Source organism: Rhizophagus irregularis, chromosome 3 (assembly GCF_026210795.1).
Source record: "Rhizophagus irregularis chromosome 3, complete sequence".
Lineage (NCBI taxonomy): Eukaryota > Fungi > Glomeromycota > Glomeromycetes > Glomerales > Glomeraceae > Rhizophagus > Rhizophagus irregularis.
This window is the reverse complement of record NC_089431.1, coordinates 570,473-589,260: the sequence shown is the minus strand read 5'-3', so window position 1 is coordinate 589,260 and position 18,788 is coordinate 570,473. Positions and strand designations below refer to the sequence as shown.

Genomic DNA, 18,788 nt, shown 5'->3' with positions numbered 1-18,788 from the left:
GAGGCGTTCAACTTTGATTACAAACGTTAGAAAGCAAAATGCTTGACAAATAGCATTCTGACATCATGATTAAAAAAAAAATTGTTTGAGTTAGATGGAAGATCTATTAAGCATTGCAAATAAGAAAATGATTTTTATATCGGTTATTATTAAAACCGATTTTATTTTTACATTTATTATTACTAGTTTTTTTTTATCTTGAATAAATTTAAAATAATTTTTTTTCTTTTAAGACGATACCTAAGAATTTAATTGGCCCGTCCAAATTATTTCAGAGGTGAGGTAAAAAAAAAATCGCGTTATTTCTTTCGTGGAACAGCAACTGCAATTGTTTCTGTAGTAGTACTCACCCAGGAATTATTGGCTCATTTATCATATAATTCTTTTTTTTTTGTTTCATCTAATACAATAAGTTTAATAAAATATATATTCACAATCTTAAAGGACAAAAATAACAAATTAACCGAAATTCAGTCTAAAATTCTCTGGCGTCAAACTTAATTGATTATTAATTAACCAGTTTACTGACGGAAGTAAAGTAATTACGTTGTTCATCACGAACAGCCAGACTGAAACTACTACAAACATGATAAGAATATTTGCTGATTGTTAATTTTATATAAACGTTACTATTTAAATAAAACTGTAATACAATTCGTTACGTAAATTCTTATTTAAATTTCATTTTATTATAGTGTAAAAATCATATTAATTATTGTGCATATAAGAAATGGTTTTGGTTGATTTGTCCTAAAGAGGTTTAAATAATCGATGAATTTATTTTGATACTTTTTTATTAATTACATTTAAAATTTTTAATGTCAGTTTTAAACAGTGAGTTTTTACTTCAATAGTTAAATTTAAAAGAAAAGTCATTTTATATTAAATTTGATATTGATAATCCTTCAAAAATGAAATAAATAAATGAGAAAATTTTTGATGTAATATTACACACATCATAGTTTAGAATGTTAAAACGGATCCAATTAATAAACAAATGACCGTAGTACATTATCTATTTGAATAAAACTGTAATACGAAAAGTGGTAAATATTTTCACATTCAATTTCGTTCAAGATTATTTACTTATTATTTTAGTTGTCTTTTAAGATGCTTCTTTGTAAAGCTAAAGCTTAAGAGTTTCTTAGACTTCATGATCATTCCTTTCTCTTCAAAGGCCATATGTTATACTAACAGAGTTTAACTCAGGTTTACACCTTTGCCCGTATTGTCATCTTATTGTAGAATGTCTGATTTTCTATTCCTATTTATTTTTTGGCTATCTCTTTCTTATCATGTATGTATGTAAAGTATATTTTTACATGTAGGTCTAATACAATAATCGATCTCTGGTCCATATTTATATATTTTGTCAATAAAATTGCCTTAAGATGATAACATGATGATATAATACATTTGATTGTATACAACCAGAACTTAATATAATGAACCCTCACTATGTCCAGGTAATTTTGGATCGGTAATCCAAATATTTGGCAAGAAAAATGTTTTTATTGTACTGCAATTTTTTAAAATGTAATCTATCAATAAGATTATGATAAAAGAAGCATATTTATGCTAAGGATAACAAATGATAAATCAATATAATTTTATAGTAGTTGTAATATTATTAAAAATTTCTCTAATAAAGAAAAAAGAATATCGATGCTATGGCCTTCAAGTCTTCAACAGGCAACATGTATATTTAAATAACTAGCTGCCCACAAATTTTATGGGATCCTGTTAGTAAAGCCATTACCCATATGTTGTCCAGTAAATCTCAGCAGCTCTTGTCATATACAACGTAAAACCAAGTGAGGTATGCTATCATAGTAAGTTAATCCGCCCAATGGCGTAAATACAGCTTTTCAACTGTTTAGGTATATAAGAGAGATCGATCCACTTTCATGTGACCATTGTAGATTTAATTCTGCTTTGGATAAACTTTGGCCGAATCTTGCTGATCAACATCAACAATATTAAACTTCAGCTTATTTTAAAAACTGCGTTAAAATTTGCTAATATTTATTGTCATTTTTTATTTATTTCTCATAACAGGCGAAATATAATAATAATAAAGAATATTGAGATAAAGAAAAAAAATATCAATGAATTTTAATTATTCCAAGGCTACGTAATATTATTATGTTTTATTTTTTTATTGTTATGGGTATTTATTTAACGTTAATCATAAAAACTAAAGAAAGATTTTGGTATAGGGTTTAAATTATACGCGTCATTTCTTTTAATTGCAATTCTATTTACAATTTAAAGGGTTAAAAATTAAATTTTCAAGATTTTAATCACACTTTGAATCTTGATAAAATACGTTGTAATGCTTGTTAATTTATATATTACAGAATTAATAATTAATAATGATCTCAGTAAGTTGTAAATAAAACTATATATGAAAAAGAAAATTATGTGAATAAGCTAGTGATTAAAATTTTATAATAATGCCGATCAAAATAATTGTACTACGCAGCTACGCATAAACAATTGTATATATAGCGTGATTATGACTAATATTCTAATTCTACTTTCTTTTTTTTTTAAAAAAAAAATTTTTTAATTCTATTAGCGTTTTCCAATAATGGGTTCTAACTCATTTAATTCGAAAATCATTTATACACAACCTTTTTCCAATCACTCAAGTAAAAGTTTACAAAATAGCTCGAGAAATAATTTTATTTCTCTTCCTGTGACAACAACAAATCATTTTACTAATTTTCCTGTTAATAAAGTTATGGCACTTCCTTCGCCTTCAGTTCCTAAAATAATACCTATATTAACTAGCCCTGATAATCAACTTGTCTCTAATAATTCTAAATATAAAGAAAGAGATCATAACGATATTAAAAAATATAATCAACCCGTGTATAATAAAGAACGAGATATTAGAACCGACAATCGAATAGTATCTAGTAAAGGTAAAGAACGAGAACATACAGTTATTAGAAATGATTATCGACTCGCGTCTAGTAAAGGTAAAGAAAGGGAACATAGTGATATTGACATTGATAATCAACGCGTATATAATGAAGCTAAAAATAAAGAACGTGAGCATATCGATATTACTGAAAGTAATATTCATAATATATTTTCTTCAACTACTGTGCAAGATGATGAAGAAATTGATATGGAAATTGATGATAATATCCCTCAACCTACGGTATATTTTTCAAATCAATTAACTGAAACTGGACATGCCTCGAATCAAGCACCTTCAAATAAATTAACCAAAACCGAACATGCGTTAAATCAAGCACCTTTAAACAAATTACCCGAAACTGGACATGTGTTGAATCAAGTACCTGTGGAACAGCAATTTAAACCATCAGTTAGTTTTGTTGAAAAAGTTATTAGATTTTTAAATTCATATAATTATGAATTTGATATTTTGAATATCATGATTGATTTTTCTAATAAATATCAAGAAATATTTCAAATTGATAGTGTTTATCTTAAACCCTATCATAATAATTCTTGTGTATTGCTACATCAATTGAGTATAATTTTGTTTAATAGGATTAATTCAGGTAATTAAAGCGATTTCATAAGATTTTATTCATTAAAAACAAAAAATTTAACTCTGTTTTTATTAGCAAAAGTTTATGGACCGGATTTTTTTAAATTAGAGAAGTTGGCTGCAGTATTTTATGAGAAGTTATTAAATGCAGGTAAGTTGATTAATGTTCTTTTTTTGAAAAGAAATTGTTGTATTAATTCAAAAATCGTATGTTCTAGAAATAAATCACCAAAAATCAGTTAAGACATACTTGAATCCCTATTGTAGAAATGAATTCCATCCTCAAGATAGCCAAGTATGGCGCAAGTATAACCTCCGTCATGATTCTAATTACGTTAATATTAATAATAAGAGAAAATTCAATTATTTACCCGAATTTTCAAGCGGACTACCTCAAAGAAAAATACAGAGAAGTGATAGAATGATGAAAATAGAGGAAATGGGAACTAATATAGCTCCCAATCATCTGAACGAGGTTGTATTTAATCAGGGGATCCAACAGTCTTCAACAACTTCACCATCAAATCCGAATCTACCAAATAATAATGGGATAACAGATAATATAATGGAAAGAAAATGTAATAAAATCATGGCGAATGCTATACAGGAATTAGCCATCGCAAGTCTTGCTATGAAATATAATCCTGAGGTAACTCCTGGTAAATTGGATAACATTGTAAGAAAGTTGAGTATAAGAAGGGTGGCTAAAGAATATGGCTCAATAGTAGATTATATTAAAAATTTGATTGGAATCTTTGATAGTGGTGGTATGGACGCGGTTACGAAGCATCTTGAAGAAAGATTTTTTTTTCGCTTAAAATTTCAATCAAAGAGACAAATTAAGGAGTCATTACAAAACAAGCAATAGATAAGGGTTGAATTTCAATAATTGGGATTTAACTCCTTATAATGTGAACTTTTATTTAGAAAAGAAGGAATGGGATCATTAAATAAGTAATTTTTTACCAATAATTCCATGAATTTTTAGCTTTACAGATATGACAAAACGGAATGCATGTATGTTATTTCTTAGGTTTTATTAAAACAAATAAAAGCATGATAAAATAAAGAGCCAAAGCATATTTTATTTATATGAATAAAGTTAGATTCTTTATTAAAAGTTTTAATGAATTTTTACGTCTTAAAAATCTTTTTATTCATTATTATAAGTTATGAAGCAATCATTTATTTATATGAAAATATTTAATATTTTCAATTAAATAATAATATTTATTTAAGCATGATTAAAAATCCTAAAGTCTATAAATAAACATAATGAATAGTCAATAGTAATTTTAATCTTTGTTTATAAAAAAAGATCAATTTCTATTGGCCATTTATTTAGGATTTTTAACCACGCTATTTTATTGGCTAGTTATAATTCAAAATTATTAATATTCTAAATAAAATGTGGATCTGGACTTCGGTTTCTTAGAAATAAAAAACAACCTTTTTATTTGATTTAATCATTTTTATTAAAAAAAATATTAAAAATTTGAAATTTACACCATATATTTATGTTTAAAGCATATTGTTATTTAAAAATAACAAAATAATAAATTTATTAAAAGAATCAAATACTTATTTACTGATGCGAAAACTTATATGTTAGAAATTGAATTAATGAGAACACGACCATGTAAGGCCGTATTAGAACTCCTTCAATTTTCTGGAGATCTGCTTTAATCTTTTGAATTTTGTCCTCTAGTTTCCCTAGTTCCTGTAATTCAATTTCTAATTTACTTTTCTTCAACTCTAAATTTATTCTTATCTCTAAAGGATAGGTAGTAAATATTACAATAATTACTTTTAGAAACTTAAAAGGTCACCAATGAATAGATTTTGAGCATTGAATAACGCTGTATTACCCTTTGATGATCTGTTGGGTGATGCTATATTACCTGATGGGACGATGCGGTATTACCTTTTGATGTGTTGGACGACGCTTTATTGTCTTTCATCGATTTGAAAATTGAAGTTATTTTTGATTTTACTTTTTTTTTCAAGGAGCAAATGAATTCCTATAACAAAAAATTTTTACATATATATTAGAAAAAAATTTTAATAATTAATTTAGTAATAACTTACTATATCGCCAACTTCCACACTTCCACACTTCCACAGGAGCTGTTGATAACCTAAATTTGATCTTTTTGCATGTGGTCCAATAAAATCTTTGTTTCTTACAAAATTAAAATTTTATCTTTCTGCTCAATAGTATCAAAATGAAACAATCCATAACTAAAATTATTAAAATTATTATTATTAAATAAAACATTGATTAATCTTAATTATTTTACTACCCATTATTTAATGTAGCTGCTAACCAATCATTAATTAGTTTTGATTTGATGCCTTTTAAATTATCAATATTATCACTTTCAAAAAATAATGATAACTTTTGTAAGTTGTTTTGATGACAATAGGGGCTTTTTATCTTTCCTATTTTTTAATATTAAAAAAAAAAAAAATAGTTATTAGCCTTTCATACAAAGAAAGGAATAAAAAGTTAGCCTTTCACAAAGAAAGGAATAATTTTTTTTACAAAAAAAAAATAGCTTTCCTATGAGACAAAATAAAAAAAATAATATTTTATTCTTTTATAATTAGCAAAAAACTTACCCATACTGAAATTTAGCTCAAAAAAGCAATGAATAGAAAAAAATTGCTAGTTTAAAAGGTACTGATTAACCAATTAAATCAGGGTTCAATCATTCTGGTGGCTTATTAAATAAGTCAGAATCCGCTCATATGTAGAATATTCTGATCAACATTCTTTGATCAATGTCGACAAAAAAGTAAGATCAACCATTAATCTCCCGGAATTCCCTTACATCCATCAACATTAGTAACTATTGGTGGGTTAAAGATAACTCCTCTGTTAGCGACATCAAAATATTTTTGTACAGTGAAGTAACATGGCTATGTTCAGGGTCACTGAATTGTATTATACCTTGTATCGCTATTTTTTCAGCCTTCAAAAATAATGCTTAATCATACATCCCTTTTTCATTTGTTTTTGATTTATTCTCATTGAGCATGCTGTTCAAAGACATGTTGGATTTTTGTAGTGATTCTTTCAATTGTGTCTGGGATTCTTGAATGGCATCTTGAGAACTTTTAGCATGCTCTTCATATACTAATTATTGAATTCAAGCATTATTGCAAATAATTAATAATAGTGATATATTTTGAAATTAAATATTTAATTAATAAAATATAAATTTAATTTTAATGTGTTTAAAAAAGAGAATTAAAGAAATTTTATATAAATAAAAATAAATAATATTTATGCTAAAGAATGATATCGTCCTCTTTCTGCTTTTCACTATTCTTCATCCTATCATTCACCCTCAACGTTTAACACTCTTTAGCTGTATTATCAAAATTATTGATAAATCTTTATTACTTAATTGAATAATGATAATAAGTTAATCAAGATTTAAGATTATAAAAATAAAACTCATATGGTATTTGTAAACTTGTAGTGTGACTGTTCGTTTTGCTTGTTTGATTTCCTTGGTGTAGCAATTTATCATTTAATAGTAGTTCTTGTTGTCAGTGGTTGTGATATTGGCATTAATATATTTGCCATTATAGTTGTAATTTATATCTAAGCTTTAAACCATTCCTTCAGCTCTATGAAGAGCAGAATGAGCAGAATTTCTTTCACGACGCAACCTATTACAATCTTCTCTCAGAACTGATAGTTGATGACGTAATGCAAGATGCTCATTGGTCCTTTCATTTCGAAGTTGTTGAATGTATTCATCTCTTTCCTAGACTTTGATTTAATATATTTTAAATATTTTTAATATAGTGTTAATATTATCATGAATACTTTTATATTGGCTTTGTAAATCCTATACTCTTATTTCAAGATACATTAATGTTTGTTTCTTGGTTATGTTTTTTTCTTTTTAAGAACATATTTAATGACCATTTTTCAGGATTATTATTTGTAAATTAATTATATCATAAATATCTTTGTAATTAATTAGGTCTACATTTTGGAATGTCAAATAAATTTTCCCAAATTTTTCCTTCATAAATTTACTGAATTATAATTGCAATCCCTACATTACAATCTATTTTTAACAATTTAATCTTCCTAATTTTCTTGAATTAATTATACAAAAGATTTGCACATTTTGTGAGTGCTAAAGTATAATATTTCTGTTTTTCCAATATGAAAATCTGCATTAATACCCATTACTATATCTATATTCTATAATTTGAAGAGCTTTATTGTGTTGGTCCTTATCTTTTCCTTTATCACAACATGTTTTGTGTGTTATATTATGCCAAACATTTCTATAAGTAATCAACCTTCTTACTTAAATATTAAAAGTATTAAAATTGTTACTACTGCCTATTTCATTAACTGTTCCAGTATTTGTCTGGTGCAGTTGTATAAGAAAAATAAGTAATTCATTAATAATCCCCAATTTTGATATTTAGAATTGAGGATTTTGTGATATATTAGAATAATCTTTTCTATTATTATAATTAATGTCATAATTGTAGTTGGTATAGTGGTAATAAATCATATTGTTTATAAAGTAGTAATATATTCCAAATAAACATGCCTAACCATCCAAATTTCTTTTATCTCATCCTAATTGAACCATCCTTTCCTGCAAATCTTCTTTTTCTTTCTTAATATATTGCTTATTCTCATCAGTTCGCTCATATCCATCCTTAAGTACTTATATTGTTCTTCTAATAATAGTAATAATAGTGTGATTGGTATGAATAAAGTTCATTGATCTAAAAATTGGAATAGTATTTGCTAATATTCATTTTGTTGCAATTCAGGTGTATAAATAATCCATTAATAATTTCTATATTGGCATGTTTGTAAATAGATATTATATAAAAAAAATTGAAGGCTGTTAAATAATTTTTAGAAAAATTCATTTGATTGATTATATATAATAATATCAGATTATGTGGCTTATTGTCAAAATATTATTGGTGAGTATCACTAGTAGTCTTTGATAACAATCCAATAATCCATTTATATATTACTAATATTAAATCTAAATTTGGTTATAACTAAGCCATAGGAATAAGCCTATTATAAATAACTGATTTTTTACTCACAACAATTCATTAAATATATATATAAAAAATATATAATTAAAAAAGGAGTTTTTTTTAATAAATTTACATTATCGATGAAAGATATCTGTAATAAATGGTTTGATCTAACTGTTGGATTAGATGTTGGTGCAGAATTATTCTAAAATTTTGTAACAGGAGTGCTATTATATGATCATATGATAAAGTAGTAGTAGATAAGTAAATTACAAAGTTGATGTTTTTTAATTTCTAATATAATTAATTCAATAAAATTAAGTGAATAACAGGTTTTATACCTTTGTCATAATATTGCATTATCAGTCAATTATTATTTATATAGTAATTTTGCTTTACTACAAATATATATAAAACAGTAAAAAAAATTATAGGCAAAATTATTTATATATATTAAAAAACATTTTATAAAAGTCCTGCTAATTAATTAATTTACAACTAATAATATTAATATATATAGTATTCTTCTTAATAAATAAAACTTATATATTTCAAATTAATAAGTATCTTATTTAAATATTAAATCATAATTAAAGTAATATTATAATGTATTTCTTATATGTGTGGCTATACTTTAGAATGAGGCTATAACTTAAGCTTTAATTATACATGTTTTCCTGTATTTAGACTTTTGAATTATATTGATAATAAGTGGCTATGTTTTTAAGCTATAATAATAATAATAATAATATGTGGCTATGTATTGGGCTTTGATAATTTATGATAAAATTTACATCTCTTTTTGTATGCCAAGTTGTTGTCAAGAGCTGTATGGTGCAGTTGAATTACACACTATGCTCTGCCACACTACTAATAATTCATATGATATGGGATTGATTTGTATCACTTTCTTCCTATCTCATCCCATTTTCTGAAGCACAACACATAAATCATGTGATATATTGTGACATTTTATTTAATACTTTTATTTAGCTAAGTAACCAAATATTTTTGTTGCCTAAATTCTAAAAGTATGAGGAACGATAATATCATAGGTAAGGTTAGAAAATTAGAATACTCTAATCAATATGTTTGAAGCTTATTACATTCTACCACGTAATTAATTTTCTTCTAGTTACAATTATACATATAAACATGTTAAATATATGTCTAGAAATAAATGGGTATAATATAATGTTTAGCTATTTACAAATGTACGATTTTGTAAAGAAAATATTGTAATTTAACGCGTTTATTTTTTGCCAAAATATACGCAAAAAAAAAAGTATAAATGTAATAATAAGCCACTTTATAAAACTTTTAAATAAAAATTACTTGTAATATGGCCCTAGTTCAAAATTCTCATATGATTAAAATAGCATGACCTAAAATTGGTATAATTTATTTTTAGAAGCGGGGGCGGGATGGCTGCTCAATTTACAGTTATAAATTTAACTTTGTTTTTGCATAATATAACAAATAGTTATCACTTTATTAATTAATATAATCGTGTAATATAGAAAGTTACAATCAAGATACTATCAAGATAATGATATTCACATAACAATATTTAATTACATGTAACATTTCAATAAATAGATAATTCAGATTCCTCCTGATGAAACAACTTCTTTTTATCAGTTATAATTGACTTTCCGGAGTCAATAGAAAATATATTGCCTTCGTCATTAAATAAGAAATTTTCTTCTCGAATATCGTTGTGAAGAATGTTGTGACTATGAATTATTTTTAATATCCTGAGAGACCGATTCTTTGCCATTTTTCTATCTTATGGAAACTCAACACAGTACCAACAATTGTCATACCTATAACATAACCCATTCCACCCCATAATAACCATAACATACCAATTTTGGGATATACTTTCCTTGAATTTTAGTAAGATTGTATACTTTGTGACAAAGAAAATTCGTAAGCAACTGCGATTTGATCAATGATCATAAAAAGAAAGAGAACTAATCTAACCCGAAATGGTTAAGATGGTTACATAAGAGATCTAGGTTTGTTACATTTTGTTAATACTTAAAATACAAAGTATTTTCAAAAAATACCAATCTTACTAATCTTTGATGAGGTGTAAAAACTCAAATAGTAAATGGCTCTTGTATTAACAAATCCATTTCTATAATAAAAAAAGACAATTTAACGTTCTGAAATTATAAATCACATAATTTATATTAACTGAATTAAACATTATCTGGAATATTTTAGTGTTAATTAAATTGCTTATAGACTCATTAATTTTATATGCCCATACATTTTATATGTCGTTTGTTTACGGTTTTCCAACATATAAAAAGATCTAATGTATGCCCAAGTCGTCCAGAAAGTGTAAGAGAATAGGAATATTACCAATTAATTAATATTTTGCATGATATACTGTATGTGATAGCTTCACATTTAATAAGAATTTTTTCTTATAATATATAATTACGGATTTATTAACATTTTGTTTTAATGATGAAACTTCTTTTTATTTTTAGTTGTTAAACATTAAAATTTCAACTTTTAAAGAAAAGGAAACTTTACTAAATTATTATTTCAACATTATTTCATTAATTCTACAATTCTATTTTAAAAAATATTTAAATAAATTAGATTACGTGTATTCAAAACTAATAATAATTAAGAGAAATTTCTAATGCTAAACTGCAATGGCGATGTGAAGCTTACTTCGATCCTAATTTGCTAAATTATTATGAGTTGAAAAATTAATAACGAATGTAATTATTTTATAGCTGTTACACAAAAATATAAGCTTACTTGCAATAATGGATCAGACTGACAAAAGCTTGAGTCATTTACTTAAATTTAGTAAGTATCTTATTGTATTTAAGTTCCTTACGCATTTGGATATCTCTATTTTAATAAACTTTTTTTTCTGAATTTTCTTATTTATTAACAAAACTTCCTTTATTTCTGAATTAACGATGAGTAAACGATCAAATCCTTCATTATTATCAGATCTAAATAAAGAAATATTGCATAAACTAGCGTTGTAAAAAAATTAGTGATAAAAAAAGTGGCTAGAGATGGTACAACTAGAAACTTATAATGAAAATTGATTAGAATCTATAATGGCGGTGGTATGGACAAGGTCATGGAGCGTCTTGAAGAAAAATTTCATCTTGCTTGAAAGTTCAATCAAAAGACATATTAAGGAGTTTAAACTGATTTGCATCTAATAATTAGTATTTAAACTTGTTTTTCGACTTAATTTATTTATTATTATTTTTTTTTTAGAAAGAAAATAGTAGGTTGCATATTTATCATGAAATTTACTTAATTAGGCGAAAAAATCAATTATTAATCAGTATAATTCCACAAATTTTTTCTATAATAAAACTTTTCTCTTTTGTATATGTTGCGCGTCAGAGCCGATTTGCGTCAGATGACGCCGGCCTACATTATCAGCTCAATATTGCCCCAATGTTATAATGCCTTACGTGGGTTGGCCAGCATTACTAGGACAAAATTAAATTAATGAAAATATGTTCAATTATTTATTATTGTGGATTCCCACAATACCATCATGAAATCTTTTACCTCAAGATCTTACAATAGCATCATGATCTTTTAATTGTTAGAAGAAAAAACAGTTAATGTAACGTAGTAATTGAGATAGTGAATCTTTTGATATAACGTAATAGTTGGAAAAGTGATCTTTTAATATATCTGATATACAAAATTATAAAAATCACTTTAGTTGATCCTAGTAGTTGCCTAAATACGTTAAGACACAATTTTATTAAATTTTACTTTACAGAAAAAAACTTTCTTTAATCGCACGTGACTTTTTTCCCTTTAACCAATTTACCAATTTAATAAGTTTACTCTTTTAGTGAGTTCGTAGTATACAATAAAATTTTAAACTTTATTATTCATCTTACGTTCATATACATTTGATATATTACACTATAATGGTAATTTTTAACATTTCACCATAAATTCCTTTGAATTTTTTTTTTGTTTCTTACACGTATTGTTTCTTTTTTATTAATTTTGTTGTAGTAGTATAATATTATAATTAATTCTGGGATGATAATCTTGTTTGACGATTCTGTTTTAATCTTAAAGATCTTCGCAAACGAATATTCGTGCGTTGAAAAAGATATTGGTACAGTTAATTTGTAGTGCCATTTGTATTACCTTAGCATATTATTATTGAATCTTTGTCGATATAAAGTTTAAAATAGTAAATATAAAATTTTATAATTGTAAGTTATTAATGACAATATTTATTTTCTGTGGAGTGCATAACTGCATATTTTGTATATAATCATTTTTCATCATTTATATTCTTTAATACTGTAATATAGCTGATAGTAAGTATCTCCGTTAACGAATTAGAAAGAAAATTATTTACGTTTCCATGGTTGTTGCATATTTCAAATTGTTTCATGTATTATTAAATTAAGAGAATTAGATCGAAAAAATGTGCTTGTTCCAAAATTCTCTTCCTTAAATCAAAATTATCAAAGTTTAGATCTATCATATGATCCTAATTGTTAAACTTGTGAATCTTATGAGAAGTAAGAAAACTCTATGGGAAATGAATATTATAGTGATATCTTAAATTCTTTTTCTTCTCTTCCATTATTAATAATATAAAATTATATTCTAAAATAATTAATTTTATTCGTTCGTAATCGATCATGTAATTAATCAACTCGAGCAAAGGTTAAATAAATCTATTAGAATTTTATGTTTTTTATTTTTTAATAATTAAAATTTTTATAAAAAATAAATATAAATTTATATTATAATAATCTCCATAATAACATTTTTATAATCATATACTGTAAATGTTCGTATATAATATATTTTTCACTTCGGTAGTATAGACATGTTACATTTTAATTTTGATTATATTGATTAGGATTATTTTCATAAAAGAAAATGATTAGTGCCAAAATAATTAGTTACCGGATTAATAACAAACGTCGACGCTCCCATAAAAATAATAAAATAAATATGCGAAATTTGTTTAGCAATCATATTAAAAATTGCTAAATATATTATATTAGACAAAAATGATTAAACTTTTAAAGTCAAAAAAATGGATGAGAAACTGCAACAATAAAAAATACAAAATAATATTGATTAATTTTCATGACTTATAAAATTTATTGTAAAAATATCTTTAATATCATACTGTAATATCTTGTAAAATTAAATTTAATGAAATGATGAATTTAAATAATGAATACTAATATATTTAGCTAATTGATACATTACTGTCGTTCATCTGATTTGTAGGAGCTTTTATTTACTTGCACTGGATGATTACTTTGAAGTACTTTTAAAAATCTTTTTATGTCACTCCACAAATCTATCTCTTCATCCATAATTTCATATGGATGCCACTCGGGAGCTTCCCCAACTTTTAAGTTACTATTATGGGCAAAATAATCTTCCCAAGTCGACTTATATAACTATATCGATAAAATAATGAATAAGAATACATAACTTTATAAAAGAAAGGAAAATAATGGTCAATTTACTTACAGTCACGCCGTAGGAAACTTTAGGCGGTTTTTCATCACTTAAAGGGAACTCAATCCCAGTAACTTTCATTTTCCTTGATAGGTTCCAATATTCATATTTTGTAATTTCTACAACGTAGTTATCATTCCACCAAAATTTCCGTTTTGTTTTTTCGCATACTGATATAACCCTTATTTGTTCGGTATTTGAATAAACCAAACGGCCTTGTTGACTATTTTATTATTCATAAATTAATTAATTAGTAAGAATTATTAATGTTACTTAAAAAATTTATTCTAGTTACCAGATTCGTAATTTACTAACGAATTTTCCTTGAGGACACTTAAAGCTAATAGGTAGGCGAGTTGCCGTTTGAAGATTTAATTTCCAAGAATAACTATTCGTTTAAAAAAGTAATTAATATTTTTAATTAAATAAATAAATAAATGAATAAATACATTAAGAAACATTTCAATCAATTTAAATAATATGCATAATATACTAACTTATCTATACTCATCATGTTGATGTCTAATATGTTTTTTTGGTGTATTACTGCGTTCCATAATCTGATCTTCCCCTCGTATTTCTCACTATTTTTACCATTATCAGTACTCTTAATGAGGTCCTTCTCAAATTTTATATCAAATATACATTGTGGCAATTCTTCTTTCTTATCATCAGAGTCTTTTTTATCGTCAAAGTTTTTACGCGCTACGCAAATTTTAAATTCTCTAAATGGCGAACCATTCCATTCTTGCTGCCCATCCCCGGAAAGTACTTCAAATAAACGTTTCAGTTGTTCTTCCTCGGTGGCAAGACTAAAAAAGAAACAAAAAATAATCATCTAGAATATCATTAAAAATTTATATAAAAAACAAAATAATGACTTATGATCACTTGCCATGTAGCAAATTTGGATTTTGACAGGACATTATTATTGAGTTTTTCAACTGGTATTAAGAAATTTTTGGAGTTTATTAAATATATACGACCAAACCTGAATAATAATTATATAGCATTCGTGAATAATCAATATTGAATAATCCTTAAAAAAAAAATATTATGCGTAAAAATATACCTAATTCTCATTCTTATTTCTTCATCAAATAAGTGGACCGCTTCAAGACCCTTAAGGAAAGATTCCTTGATCGCTATTACAGTTTTTTCATAATTTCTAAATATTTATTGAAATAATCTTAATAATCTTATAAATATTCGAGATAAGATTTTTTTTTTTTTTAAAAAAAAGGCTTACTCTCTTAATTTATCAATATTGAAGTTTTGGTTTATTTCCTTAGAACCTCCAACGGTTGATATCCTTTTTCCTTCGTAAACGGGCTCGATAAGCTTATACTTTAGTGGGTCAGAATTTTGTGAGCCAGAATTTTGTGAGCCAGAATTTTGTGAACCAGAATTTTGTGAGCCTGAATTTTGTGAACCAGAATTTTGTGAGCCTGAATTTTGTGAACCAGAATTTTGTGAGCCTGAATTTTGTGAGCCTGAATTTTGTGAGCCTGAATTTAATCTTTCGTAAGGTAAATAAAAATAATCTGGTGGGTCCGTTATTCTGATTCGGTACGGTTTGTTTGGTGGATCTAAGGCATGAAGTACCCAGCCATGGTTAGGGACGGATCTAGCCTAGCAAAAAAAAAAAAAAAAAAAAAATTAAATTAATATAAAAATAAATTAAGTAGGGTAATTCATGGATAAGAAATTGTATTTCATACTTTAAACGTTTTTACAAACATATGCCCTACTCGCTTTGTTGATTCTTCAACTGATTCTTTTGTTTTTCCGACAATATTTATTATCTATTGAAGTTTTTAAAAGGAAAAAACAACTTAATATATTTATTTAGGATCTAAAGATGTAACATTATTTACACAATACTTACGCCTTTACCACCCACTCGCTTCTCATACCATATATGACATTTGGTCTCAACACGCACTGGATTCAAGAGCACTTCTTTATCCCCGAAAAATATCGTTGCTTGAATTTCGGTATAGGGAAAGACAATATATACATTAAAGGGAAACTTTTGTGATTCCTCTGGTTTTTTTTTGTAGATTTCTTCTTCACGTTTTCGTTCCTCTCTACGCTTCAACTTTTTTTCTTCTTTTTTACTAGTAGGAGCTTTTTCAGGTTTTCCCCAACCAGGTTCCTTTGTTTTAATAGCCCATTCACGTTTTTCATTTTTTCGGCGTTCTTCCACGTAGTCGAGTTTATTATCGTTTAATTTATTAAGTCGTATGATAGCTTCCTGAATGTCTTCAGGCGCTCCCCATATTTCGATTTTCTAAAATATTGTCAAAACATAATTAATAATACTATTAATGAAACTGTTCTGCAATGTATTTTATTATTCAAGTAAAACTCGCTTACGCCTTCATTTTTACTAAGAATCATAAACGTATTTGTTTTTTTTTCAATATTGTCTAAATATGACTCGATCGATTTAAATAGCGGAGGGACCTTAAAAAAAGATAAATCTTTAATCTTTATTATTTAAAAAATATTTTTTCATTCACTTACAATCCAAATTTCGTCAGGGGGGCTAACTGGTTTGTTGTGTTGTTCTTCGAGGTCTTCATTTAAGGTTTCTTGTGTCGGCTGCTTCCATAGCAACGCTTCCTTCTCTTCGAAGTCACATATATCCGGATTACTACTTGGAACAAGTTCAAAATCCATAGTTTTAAACAAAGGAGAGGATTAAAAAAAGAAAAAAGATAAGTTCAAAAAAGGGGGATCCTACCTGAATTTATATTTTGTTTGGGTTATTATCCCTAATTAAGTTAAACAATTGCCGTCGATCTGTGTCTAGACTTTAAAGTTTAGCCTCCTTTATCAAAAATACGGACAATAACAATTACTGTCAATCATGGATTAATTTGGAAAATGCTTTTTTTCTTTTTCTTTTTTGTTTGCAATTTTAAAGAACAAAGACTTTTGTAATAACGTAAGAAGTCGGCTCATAAATGTGACTGTAAAGAAGTGTGATTATACGGAACGACCGGAGCGCTATTAAAAGATCACGTGTTCATGAAAAACATTTTAAACATTTTGGTCGGTCATTTAGTCATTAATCAGGTTATTTCATAACACTACAGGGATCGTCTTATGGCATGCACGTTCAATGGTCTACTTTTTGTATTGTTCCTATTGTTCTGGAATCTTTTATTAGTATATAATATGCTGCGGCTTCTTTTAATTAGTTATTGTTACTATTTAGATATATAGCTATAGGTAATATTTGGTTATATTAGTTTTATATCTTTAATTTAATTTATATATATATATTTATTTAAATAGTTTATTTTTATGGTATAGGGGAGGCTTAGAGATGGGTGGCTAAGAAAAATTAGCCAGATGGTAAATTTGTCCGATAAGCAAAATAGTACCAGATTTCAGCCGATATATATTCGACCGATGGTGAAGGTTTTGGGTAGCAGTAGAGAAAAAGTGCTTGGTTTTATTTTTCAAAAGATAGATATACGAATATTACAGAGCGCCGATAGAGGCAGTAATATTGTATTTAAGTGTTAATAAATCCTGCCTATTTGTTTCCGATTTCTTATAATTCTCATTTCGTTAAAGTGTTCATTATCCTATATTGACCTTTTGTTATATATCGTTTAATTGTCTATACACAATTTGATTCCGATTATAAATTAATTAATATATACACGGTTTAATTACTTTATTATTCATCTCATTATTTGCGCATACATTATCCGATTTGCTTTAACACTTGATATTTAACGTCATATTGCCTTGCGACTATTAACTGATCCTTATTTATTTTTCTGTTACTACCTAACCGAACGTCAAAAATCGGTGGTAACGCCATTTTGGATTAATTCAAAAGCGAAGAAAAAAAGAAAAGAAAATTAACGATTCTTCGGAAAGATTCTCGACCACCGGTTCTACTCATAGAATACTGAATAATACTGAATCTTAAAATAAAATTAGTATTATTATTATTATTTCTTCTCGCAATATACTGTATTCTTTTAAACAAATATTTACATCTGGAAACGCCGCTTCTTTATTTCCTCATCCTTCAACATCCTTCAACACTATATATAATACAATACCATTCTCACTTGTTGGGAATACTCTGAAACTAGCGAGTGGATTATTTTTTAGCAATTACCGTACATGCTTCGCAATATAAATTTCTGTATCTTCCGGTTCAGAAGATATATCACTTGGTAATATGTTAAAATAATATTATCTTCATTGCTCATAATTTCACTATTAACAAAATTAGTATTTTTTTTGTGTGAAACAATGAGCAGAGATAATATTTCCGTCTTCCACGTGAGATTACTTTAATATGCGTATATACTGTATGTGGAGATAATATTTTATTCGCGTAAAACAAGCATTCTTTTTTTTTCGTGTGAAATATTTATAAACGATGATATATGTGTAAGAAATAATGTTTACATAAAACAAGTGGAGATAATTTTTTAAGATAATATTTCCTTCGTATGGTAGTGAATTCAAATATATATATATTAAATTAAAAATGTTTTTATTATAACTCCGAATAATGTTGTTATCAAGTTATTATAATTTTAAAAAATGCACAGTAACCAATCAAAATTTTTTTTTTAATTTGACACATGTAGCTCATATTTTTCTTAATAGGAACCGACGGCGAACCGAATGGAACTAAAACGAACCGTCCCCATCCCTATAA

The 18,788-nt window shown here is 26.2% G+C and overlaps 3 protein-coding genes across 3 annotated transcripts; 1 reads left to right on the top strand and 2 right to left on the bottom strand.

Moving 5' to 3' along the window:
• Window positions 1-2,593: 2,593 nt before the first annotated feature.
• Window positions 2,594-4,397, top strand: OCT59_020162 (uncharacterized protein; the record flags this gene model as incomplete). The annotated part of the gene is made up of 3 exons (XM_066148998.1): window positions 2,594-3,539; window positions 3,606-3,680; window positions 3,748-4,397. 3 exons carry the CDS (start codon window positions 2,594-2,596, stop codon window positions 4,395-4,397), a joined length of 1,671 nt encoding a protein of 556 aa, XP_065989953.1.
• A 717-nt stretch (window positions 4,398-5,114) lies between these two features.
• OCT59_020161 (uncharacterized protein) lies at window positions 5,115-6,155 on the bottom strand (the record flags this gene model as incomplete). Its single annotated transcript, XM_066148997.1, has 5 exons — window positions 5,115-5,302; window positions 5,454-5,550; window positions 5,618-5,711; window positions 5,833-5,971; window positions 6,152-6,155. The coding sequence occupies 5 exons, from the start codon at window positions 6,153-6,155 to the stop codon at window positions 5,115-5,117; spliced, it is 522 nt and encodes a 173-aa protein (XP_065989952.1).
• Window positions 6,156-13,691: 7,536 nt separating this feature from the next.
• On the bottom strand, window positions 13,692-16,808 carry OCT59_020160 (uncharacterized protein). Its single transcript, XM_025312625.2, has 11 exons — window positions 16,616-16,808; window positions 16,466-16,555; window positions 15,975-16,379; window positions 15,808-15,891; window positions 15,336-15,718; window positions 15,159-15,254; window positions 14,982-15,077; window positions 14,584-14,898; window positions 14,382-14,474; window positions 14,099-14,309; window positions 13,692-14,025 (listed from the first exon to the last, which is right to left on the bottom strand). The coding sequence occupies exons 1-11, from the start codon at window positions 16,769-16,771 to the stop codon at window positions 13,825-13,827; spliced, it is 2,130 nt and encodes a 709-aa protein (XP_025189239.2). The 5' UTR covers window positions 16,772-16,808; the 3' UTR covers window positions 13,692-13,824.
• Between the last annotated feature and the right edge of the window lie 1,980 nt (window positions 16,809-18,788).